Below are 10,999 nucleotides of genomic sequence, written 5' to 3' on the forward strand. Positions count from 1 at the left end.
AAAAAAAAAAAAACAAAGCAAAACAAAACAAAGAGATAAATTTTTAAGCAAAACAACAGTAAAAATTTTGATTTGTCCTTTTGACTTACAAAGTAGGAGCAAATGGGAGTCTGCATAGTATTCAAAACAACCAAGCGAGAAAATAACAACTTTATTATTAAAAAAAAAAAATTACCTGCAATAATTTTTATCAACGGACCGCGTTCTGGGCCCTCTGTGCAGCCAGTCCCATTTTTCCAACCATCGCCATGGTAGCCTTTTGGACAACTGCAGTCATAATTTCCAATCGTATTGTTGCATTTACCACTATAATGGCAGAGATTATCTCCAGTCACACATTCGTCTATGTCTTCATCATCAAATCAAACACCCCATAACATGAATGATGCAAAATTTGTTAGCCATTGTGACGGAAGCCGACAGCCACATGCAATAATATAATTGAACGTTTCATGCAATCTAACATTTTTTTTTTTCAAACAAAACTCTTTTCATATAATTAAGAAAAAGAAAAACTTATTACCTTGGCATCCAAGATAAGGGTTGCCTTCAAAACCATCGCTGCAGTTACATCGATAGCCGGGGCCATTAGTTGAATCAAAACAAGTGCTGTGTAGACCACATGCATAAGAATCTTTATGAAGAAGTGCTTCTTCACATGTCCGACTCCCAATTGACCACTCTAACGCCACAGGAGGAATTTTTCCATATAATGTAGCCTCACTTTCAGATAAATTATAGGTGAACCGCTTTTGATTGGTCAAGAAAGCAAAGTTTAGATAAGAGAACTTCCAAGTCCCAGAGGAATTACCAAAATTTGAAAGACTAATATTAAGAGTTTTGAGGCCGGAAGGGATTGAAATTTGGCAACAACCAATTCCAGAACAAGACTCATCTTTCACTGCAAGTGGCATCATATCGCACAGAGACACGCACGCACTAGTAAAGTTTTTGTTGCGTATGTAGGCTACGATGTTGCATCCGATGGCTGTGAACATGTTGCTGCTGGCTGACCATGTGAAGGGAGATGTTTGTTTCAGATCATACTCTCCTAAAAGGCTAAATTCACCATCCACTATGACTTGGGCTTTCAATAATGATATCTCAAGAACCTCATCACTACCATTTCCTCGAAACGGGGCTTTGATGTGGGTGCTGCTACTTCGGGGCTTGCATGTAATAAGATAACCAGGATCCATGAAGCATCCTTCTCTGACGCCAAATGGGTAGGGTATGGGCACATCTCCGCATTGGTCCTCGCAACCCTGCCGGGCAATTGCTGGAGGATCCGCCATGGCTGCTGTTGCAACCAATAATGAAAAAAGAGTAAGCAGTATCATCACAAGATTATTCAGAACCACCATGGCTACGCACTTATGTTTTCCAAGGAAGAATGCCATTCTCTATCTCTCCCTCCCTCCCCCCTTTTATATTTTATATTCTGGATGGGAGTTAAATCAAGAGCAGTAGAGGAGCTATTGACTCAAGGTATAAGAACTGCTATTGCAATTTTGATTTAGTCAGAGTTTCTCCATGTCTATCATGGTTTATTTTTCCACCAGTTTGGGACACGGTGTTATTCCTAACAGGTTAGCAATCTCGTATAGGACAGGAACTGAGATTAGGACTCAAACTTTCTTACCTTGACTAGCTACCATCAACATCTCTCTCTCTCTCTCTCTCTCTCTCTCTCTCTCTCTCTCTCTCTCTCTCCCGAAGAGCCAGGAGAGCCTATTGTTAAGTCAAAGTAGAAATTGCTGCGGAGCTTCCTCTTAGAAAGGAGTTTCTATAGAGTTCATACACATATCTCTCTCTCTCTCAAAGTAGAAATTTCTGTGGAGCTTCATCTTGGAAAGGTGTTCCTATAGAGTTCATACATATCCCTCTCTCTTTCAAAGTAGAAATTTCTGTGTAGCTTCATCTTAGAAAGGTCTCTCTCTCAAAGTGGACTTTTCTGTGGAGCCTGGCCCATCTAAATTAAAGCTTAGTCCGCCCGGCCCACCCGCATAGCCTGGCCCCACTTGGGTCCTTGTAGCCTACCTTTAAACCTGAATTTTTATTTGTTTTCTATTTTGCTATAAAAGCAAGGCCATTTGGCGGATTTGGAAGAGGAGAAAAAATTTGGAAAAAAAAAAATACCCCAAAAAACCTTTTGTCCCCTCTATCAAATGACATTTTCAGATCTTTTATACCATTTTTCTACGATGTTTTAAATTTTCAGAAATGCCACTCATTGACAAGTTTTGCCATTTGGAGCATCACTCTTTGAGCTGTAATTTGTTAGGCCTTGTCAACAAATTATGGACAATCGAACACATACACGCAGAGCTGAGACTCTCTCATCCATCGAGGATAAGATTTTGGATTTTTTTTTTTGTATTTTTCTTCAAGGGGGTGTTGAAACATATTTTTCATCTTAAAGTCTATATAAAAAATAGCTAGAAGTTTCAAAGTTTCAAATTTTTCGAAACTTTATTTTGTGATGGCTCACAACATATTTGATGTTTTCTGAAGATTTTGGAACCTAAACATTTCTATAATGATAGTTTTGCCAACTAAGGGCATTTTAGTCATTTACAAAGTAAGAAATTTATGAGCTCAAATTAAACTTTGGTTTTTTTCTGCAGTGAATGATTATATCCTATTTAATAGATATTAGCTTTGGTGTGAAGAAAATTGATTCAAGCAACCGGGTGTTTGAATTTTACGTTTTTACCCCTCAAATGGGGTATTTTAGTCATTTATGTTTAAAAATTTAAAAAGATGTTAGAAATTCTGGGGAAAATGGATGAGATGTATTTTCAACTGTTTCAATGAATTAAATACATTCCATATTTTTTTATTTATATATTATTTAATTAGATATCCGATCTAGGGGTATTTTGGTCATTTGTCGATTTTAATATAAAATAACTTAAAAATAATATTTGCATGTATCACCATATTTAATCATGTATCAGGCCATGTCCCAATGTTTTAGGTGTTAATATATGTTCTAATGATATTATGTAATTTTTGTTTAATTAATAAATGCATTTTCTATTTTTCATATTTAAGAAAGGTTTACCTTAATGCATGGTCCAAAATCCGATTTTTGCATTCGTATACATCTAGTGGTATCTTAATCGGTCTGAGGGAATCTGTATCTGGCTTCCTATATCTTACCCTATATGCATGGGTTCACAAGGTGTCAACTGTATTACGTTGATAAATGATATGTCTATTCCAACCATTGGATAGAGAGGGCATGAGTTAGATTAGATACATGTTAAATTTCAGAGTCTAATTCAATCAAATACCTCTCTCTATATTAGCATATATCCCATGTATGTCTAAACATATGTACCATTACTTTGAACGTTACTATGCACTCTCCCAACTCTAAGTGAGAATACACTATTTTAACATGCACATGTTAATTTCAGTTTGTTACACTTTTAATAGATTTTTTTTTTTTTTTCTTTGAGGAGTGGTTTATTGCTTGGAGAACCCACAAGTTGCAGCAGCAATTGCTAAATCCTTTAAATATCCTTTATAAGTGAAGTTCAAAGAAAGTAGTACCAGTAGTGCCCGGTCATAAAAGCTTTACAAAGTAATGGGTGTTGTCTTATCACGTGCCCTTGCTTGTATAAAAGTATTCATAGGAGCATCGGCATGGATGAAAACCTTTTCTTTTTACGGGACTAAAATGGTCATTTTACATGTTCTTGTGATTAGCTGCAAGCTCCATGGGACGGGCAATTTTCTTTTTTCCAAATAAATGTAGGAAGAAATAACCCAAAGACAAGACTAACAATAGAGTACATGATAGTTTTTAATGGGAATCTGCCACAATTGCAATCCATTTTTACTTCAACGAAGCCATTTTGACAATGTCGTTTGAATATTTCATCTTTGCTTTCTTATAAAAAGAAAGAACCTTTTAACTTTTGCATCATTGAAAACAAAAGAAATTAAAAACATCACAGCTAGTAAAGTTTTTCTTCACTTTCATCCCTAGTAACAAGGTTTAAGAACCAGATCGGAATCTGGATCAGTCTTAGAATTCGAATCAGAATCAATTGGAATTGATCTGAAAAACTCTAGAATCGACATGTAGATCCCTATGTCTGCCAATTTAATTGGAATAGTTCTAATTTCAATCAGCCGAATCATTTGGAATCAGGATCAACCTCCGACGACTACAATCTGTAGGCCCGAATCAGATGATCGGATCCGATTTTCAAATCCCCTCCTCAAGAACCACCATCACATTCCATTATTTAATTCATATGTTCATGTTTGAATAGCCCACTTTGCCATATTAAGTACATCAATATAACTTTGATCAATTTTTACTTTGAATCCACGCACGTGAATGCCCGATGGATTTTGTTTGGATTTGAATTATAAACAAATTGGATCATTAAAGTTTTGTTGGGAAGCACCACCTCAAAACCTCAAATCAAAGATTTGATTATTTGATTCCAAAAAAAAATAACTCAAATTGTTTAATGTCATTTGGATCAAGATCCACTCCAATTTCACCAGTCTCTCTAACACGCATTTGACGGTTAAGACAGACCTACATGCATTCTAAGGTTCTTTCAGTCACCGAATGTGCACTGCAAGGACTGGTGGGTTGAAGAGGATCCGGACGTGCGTCATCTGGCCTTAGCCTCAGCCCATCAACCACCTATCCTTGCTGCTTTTCTATAATTTAATTATATTTATATTTTATTTCAAAAACCATTGGAGATACAACACAACTAATAAAAGCAACTTCAATTGATTACATTAAGTCATATAATCAAGGAAAAGACACAAGCCAATGTAAACCATCCCATCATAAAATAAAGATAAATTTAAAAGAAATTGAAAAGTATAGAAAATCTAAGCCAGCATTACCAAATCTTTATACTAAGGACATCTAGAGAAGGATAGGCCCCACAACTCCGAACCATGAAGTGCTTAACTCACTAGAATGTCTTTCCTCTCTCACCTGTACAAAGAAGAAACTCATTAGGATAAATATTGAAAACCAGAAATTTCCTCTTTATTCTTAAATATAAGATCAACAATAATACGAAAACAATTAAGAACATCATAATGCGACAACTCATTCTCAGATTTGGTCAGGAAACAATTAAGACCCATCTATTTTGGCCTCTCCCAAATAAATCTTGATTGTCCAATGAGGAACCATTCCAGTGAATAGGTGTAAGAACTATATATTAACCTATTCATTTGATCCAACCTTAACTCGAGATCAGTATGATCTTAACTCAAACTACAGCTTTATTTTACTAATGGGGCAAAAGAAAAGTGGGTTGAGTTCTCATGTTCATGCCTTTTTTGGAGTCAAAGTTATCTCACAATTTATTAAATAACAATTAGTATAAAGCAAGCGACTATAAAGAATTTTTCTTAAAAAAAAAAAAAAAAAGGTTAACAAACAATGATGAACATAGGTGAAAAAACTTTCTTTTTTTTGTAAAAATATGTGGAAATACTATAGGCTGTCTTTAGTAGCCAAGAGAAAAAAAGGAAAGAAAAAAGAATCTAGAAAGAAAAGAAAAGAAAATAGAAGAAAAAAGTAGAAATGGTGAGCAAATAAAAAGAGTATGTATGATTGGTTATCAAAAGAAAAAAAAAATCAAAAAATTTTGAATTTTAAGAGAGATAGACACATGGGAAATCATTGTATAATTATTAAAATTTTTTTTTCTTATTATGTTTTCATATTTTCTCATATTTGTTTGTGTTTTTGGTAAGAAAATTTTTGGGGGAGCAAAAGAAAATTTTACAATTCTCAAGAGAAATTTTGAATTTGAATAGAAGAATCTTTTTTTGGGTAAAGACATACCAAGTTCCAAGAAAAATTTTTAAGTTAAGAATATAACGAATCTTCATAAAAAGGTGATGAATTTGTTCATCATGGAAAATCTTGCAACTTGCTGCTGGAATGGTCTATTAGCCCATGGCTTAATAAAAGTTTTCAACAACAAAACAGAGAGCCTATTATCAAGTCAAACTAGGAAATGCTGCGGAGCTTCCTCTTAGAAAAGAGTTTCTCTCGACTTCTTAGTACTTATGATGCCTCTCTCTCTCCCTCTCTCCCTCTCTCTCTCTCTCTCTCTCTCTCTCTCTCTCTTCTTTGGATTCTTTAATATGTCAAAAGGCGGCTTACTTGGGCTAAAAGTCATGGAGAAGGTTTCCCCAAGCCCGCTGTTCTTAATCGACACCGTATACTAGAGGGAGATATATCACATCAGAACCTTTTCTTCCTTTATCGAGTAAAGAAAAACTCCGTTCAAAAGTTATTAGAAAAGTAGGCAAGCAAATCACATAATCCCATATGAATTCTAAAGTGGAAATTTCTATGGAGTTTCCTCCTAAAAGGAAGGAGTTTTTCTACCTTTTTTTCTTTCTTTTTTTTAATTTGGAAGGAGTTTTTCTACGATTGATTTTTCAAGAATGCTTAAGATACAACAATGTGGTGTTAAATTAAACACTAAGAAATATGAAAATAAAAGGACAAAAAATCTGCAGAACACAGAGATTTAACGAGGTTCATACACCAGTGTGATATGCTACGTCCTCGGGCAAACAAGAAGATGTTTCACTATGCAGAACAGAGATTACACCCAAATAGCGGCTAGAAAACTCGTCTTAAAACCCTACTTGATAAACCCCCAAAATACAATGACTTTCTCAACAAAACAACAGTACATTATAGGTCAACTGATTGGTCCAACCCTTCTGTTTTCATCACAGATCTCAGAAAACTTCTCATTCGGGTCGCTATCAAAATATGTTGGAACAAGTCAATCTTCAAAATAGATCAAGAATTCGAGACAAACTTAACATGTGATAATCTAATTATCATGTTTTTTTTTTACGACACATTTTGAACTCAAAATAATTAATTATTTATATAATTCGCCAAGACCCAATTGTTTGTTCTTAATCAAAATGCACCACATCATCACATCATGTTATCCCAACTGAAGTTCATTTCCTCCAGTTCTGATCATTTGGGTGTGAAACAGCTTATCAATTAAGGATTCATTCTGTGGATCTCTTCCGTCCTCCTACAGTAACAGTGTTCAAAAACTGAAAGTGGATAATAAGTTAGAATGAAAACCAATTACCAACAAGCTTCTTAGTGGATTAGAGAAATTATGATGAAATAGTCTAAATACATGTCCCCTCACATGTTCAAAGGCAACACCTATACAGTGGTCACATCCATCAACAGATAGAAGACGACAAAAGAGTGATTGGATCACCATTTTGAAACTTGGGACTGATCTTCCAAGTTGTCATTTTCCCAAAAACTTGTTGACTTTTCACATCACTCCGAATATAATTCAGATTCCATCTGGCTCTCTTTGCCACCTTCACTTGTTCAAGAAGTAGTTTTTTTCATCAACAAATGGTTTGTTTGAGGTAAGATACATATATTATTTAGAAAGGAGTGAACTCATCCCAAAATTTTCCCCTTTATTCTATGTAAGCAGAAACAACCAAGCAAATATGTTTTTCCAAAGGGGAGATGTATTGTCGGGGCCGGGGGCGGGGCCGGGTGAAGAGGATAAATTATTAGTTATCCATTTTGAATAATTGTTACTCCATGCCTTTCTGTAGCCCAATATTCAATCATTTTTAAGTCAAACAAGAAATTGTTGCGATGCTTCCTCTTAGAAAGAAGTTTTTCTCTCTCTCTCTCAGAGGAAGAGTCAGGAAAGCCCATTATTAGTCAAAGTAGAAATTTCTGCTTCCTCTTAGAAAGGAGTTTCTGAAGTGTTCATACATCTCTCTCTCTCTCTCTCTCTCTCTCTCTCTCTCTCTCTCTCTCATAATAGAAATTTCTGTGGAATTTCCTCTTAGAAAGTGGTTTCTCCAGAGTTACAACACAGATGTCGCTCTCTCCCTCTCCTTCCCTTGGGAGGAGATTTCTTTTAGTCATTGGACACTTCTCTATGCCAAAGCTAAGTGAACTAAGATAAAAGTTTTTGTGCAAGTAGCTAGATATCACTCGTGGTTACATGATCTTGAATTCAAAGCTGGAATTATTATAAGAAGCATTTCTCTAGTTCATTATATGTTACTCAATTTTTTTTTCTTTTTTTATAGACAACATAAAGTATAAAGTAAAGGTGTCAATTTAAAATCGAATCAAGCCAAATTGAAGTAAATTGGTTCAATTTTGGCTTCAAAAGATGAAATTGTTCCTTGGTTCAATTTCGGTTTTATGACTAAAATCATTGAATAGAACCATATTACCAATTTTCAAACCATATAAGAAACCGGGTAAAATTATATTTATTGTTCTAAGTTGTCATTTTCCCAAGAACTTTGTAGAATTTCCATATCTCTCCAAATATAATCCAGATTTCATCTCACCAACTTTACTCCTAGAAGTCCCTCGGTAGCTGCCTCACAGTTTTTCCTGTCAACAAATAGTTTGCTTGAGTTAAGATACATATATTATTTAGAAAGGAGGAGTAAGCCCATCCTGAATTTTTTCCCCCTTATTCCTCGTTGTAAGCAGAAATAGCCGAGCAAGTATTTTTTGAAGGGAGAGTGTATCTGTCACAGGCGGAAATAAATTATCGGTTTTGAATAGCTGTTACTCCATGCCCTGTCTGTAGCCCAATATTCAACCGTTTTTAAATCAAAATAGAAATTGCTGCGGAGCTACCTCTTAGAAAAAAGTTTCTGTACAGTTCAACCACCTCTTTCTCTCTGTCTCTCACACAAACATAGAGGAAGAGCTAGGAGAGCCTATTATTAAGTCAAAAGTAGAAATGGCCAGGGAGCTTCCTCTTAGAAAGGTGTTTCTGTGGAGATCATATACTCTCTCTCTCTCTCTCTCTCTCTCTCTCTCTCTCTCTCTCTCTCTCTCTCTCTCTCTCAAAGTAGAAACTTCTGTGGAATTTCCTCTTAAAAAGGAGTTTATCTAGGGTTACATCAGAGATCTCTCTCTCCCTCTCCCTCTCCCTCTCCCTCTCTTGGGAGGAGAATTCTTTTAGTCTTTGGACCTTTCTCTACGCCAAAGGTAAGTAAACTAGGATAAAAGTTTTTGGGCAAATAGCCAGATATCACTCGTGGTTATAGTACTTGAACTCAAAGCTGGAATCACCGTAAGAAGCATTTCTATAGTTTATTATATATGACTCAATTTTTTTTTTTTCCTTTTTTATGAACAATATAAAGTATAAAGTAAGGGCATCAATTTAAAATCAAATCAAACCAAATTAAAGGAAATCGGTTCAGTTTTGATTCAAAAGCTGAAATTGTTCCTTAGTTTAGTTTTGGTTTTATGACTAAAATCGTTCAGTGTTTGGATACAAGCTTCATGCCACCTAACAATGTTCTTTTTTTCCAAATAAATATAAGGGAGAAATAACTCATAGTGGAGACTAACAAAAGAATACATGATGGTTTTTCATGGGAATCCACAATAGTTGCAATCGTTAAAAATAAATAAATAAATAAATAAAATTAAGAAGAAAAAAAAAACTCTAGAATCGACATGTAGGTCCCTGTCCTTGTCAATATAATTGGGATCATTCTAAATCAAATCATCCAAAACATTGGAATCAAGATTAGCCTCAGATGACTCCAATCTAAAGGTCCGAATCAGATGATCAGATTAGTTTTCAAATCCCCTATCCTCCTTTAGAACCACCATCATATTCCATTAGTTCTAACGTAATTTAACTTGATTAGTTGTGTTCTGCACATCGGATCAAGGTTTTAAAACTCAAGATTGATTTTGGGTCGGTCAAAGCAGATCACCTTGGATTATTATCAATTTACACTTATGGATTGGTATTGAATCATTGAGAATCGATCAAAATCGATATCAAATTTGACCGGCCGAGACTGACCAATTCCATCCGAGTCTTACAACCATGCGGACTTCCTCCTCTTTTTTTTTATTTATTTATTTATTTATTTTTATTTTATCTATCTCGTCCCTAGTTAGTTTATTCGCGTTTAAAACGCGTTTAAAACGGCGTCCTGTTTTTTTGCCGTTTTAAACGCCGTTTGCCAAATTTTTCACAGAAAGTCGGTAAAAAACAGGAACGGGGCTATTTGAAGTTTTTTTGCCGTTTTAAACGCCGTACCGTTTTTTTGACAGTTAAAAAAAGGATTTTAAAAAATATAAACGTTTTAAAATAGAAACATTTAAAATGGGACTATTTATTTTGATTGTTATCTAGGTATTTAGAGAATTATTATGCCAATTTATGTCTATATATTGCCATTTTTTTGACACCGTATTATTTAAATATAAACGTTTAAAACACGTATTGTCCGTTTTTTATTTTTTCCCGTTTTTATCGTATTTGACCGTATTTTTGACCGTCCCGTTCACGTTTTGATCTGTTTAAAACATACCCGTACCGAACAATGTTTTTTTGCCGTTCCCGTTTTAACTAACAGAGATCTCGTCCGCATTACAAGTACAAATAGCTGTTATGTGGTAAGTCCACTGAGGCTGGACCCAGCCTGACTCGACCCAACCTAGACCGAGCTCTTGTGTGTGATCAGGGATGGGCCCACCCCATCTCACCTGCCCAATCCCATCATCATTAGAGCCTAGCCTGCCAGGATCAAAATCCTCTGTTTTTCTCATCTCTGTTTTTCCTTGTTTTGTTACCTGCAGAACACGACACGTAGACAACAGAGGATCCAACGGTCAAGGTTGGGTGAGGATTATTACATCTGGTGCGTTGGTCTTAAAGTTGTCCACGTGTCGTGTTCTGCAGGTAGCAAAACAAGGAAAAACAAGGATGAAAAAAACAGAGGATTATTTTCCAGCCTGCCAAGCCCATCCCGTCTCACCTATGTGCCCCATCTCATTTAAAGCTTAGTCTACCAGGCCCAACCCGCATTGCCTAGCCTCTGTTTAGTCGTTGTAATCTACCTTAAAACCTGAATTTTCGTTGGCTTTTTTTGCTAAAAAAGCAAGGCCATTTGAAATGGAAGAAAAATTCTGGAAAAA

General features: G+C 35.4%; 1 protein-coding gene across 1 annotated transcript in view; it reads right to left on the bottom strand.

Annotated features, from left to right (window-relative positions):
* The window catches only part of LOC122066688 (wall-associated receptor kinase 2-like), a 21,759-nt gene extending 20,197 nt beyond the window's left edge, over positions 1-1,562 (bottom strand). Inside the window, exons 1-2 of the mRNA XM_042630532.1 lie at positions 524-1,562; positions 176-349 (exon numbers count right to left, since the gene is read on the bottom strand). Of these exons, the coding sequence (XP_042486466.1) occupies positions 176-349; positions 524-1,400 (1,051 nt within the window). The 5' untranslated portion in view covers positions 1,401-1,562. The remainder of the gene's footprint in view (positions 1-175; positions 350-523) is intronic.
* Between the last annotated feature and the right edge of the window lie 9,437 nt (positions 1,563-10,999).

This window comes from Macadamia integrifolia, unplaced genomic scaffold, assembly GCF_013358625.1.
Source record: "Macadamia integrifolia cultivar HAES 741 unplaced genomic scaffold, SCU_Mint_v3 scaffold2527, whole genome shotgun sequence".
Lineage (NCBI taxonomy): Eukaryota > Viridiplantae > Streptophyta > Magnoliopsida > Proteales > Proteaceae > Macadamia > Macadamia integrifolia.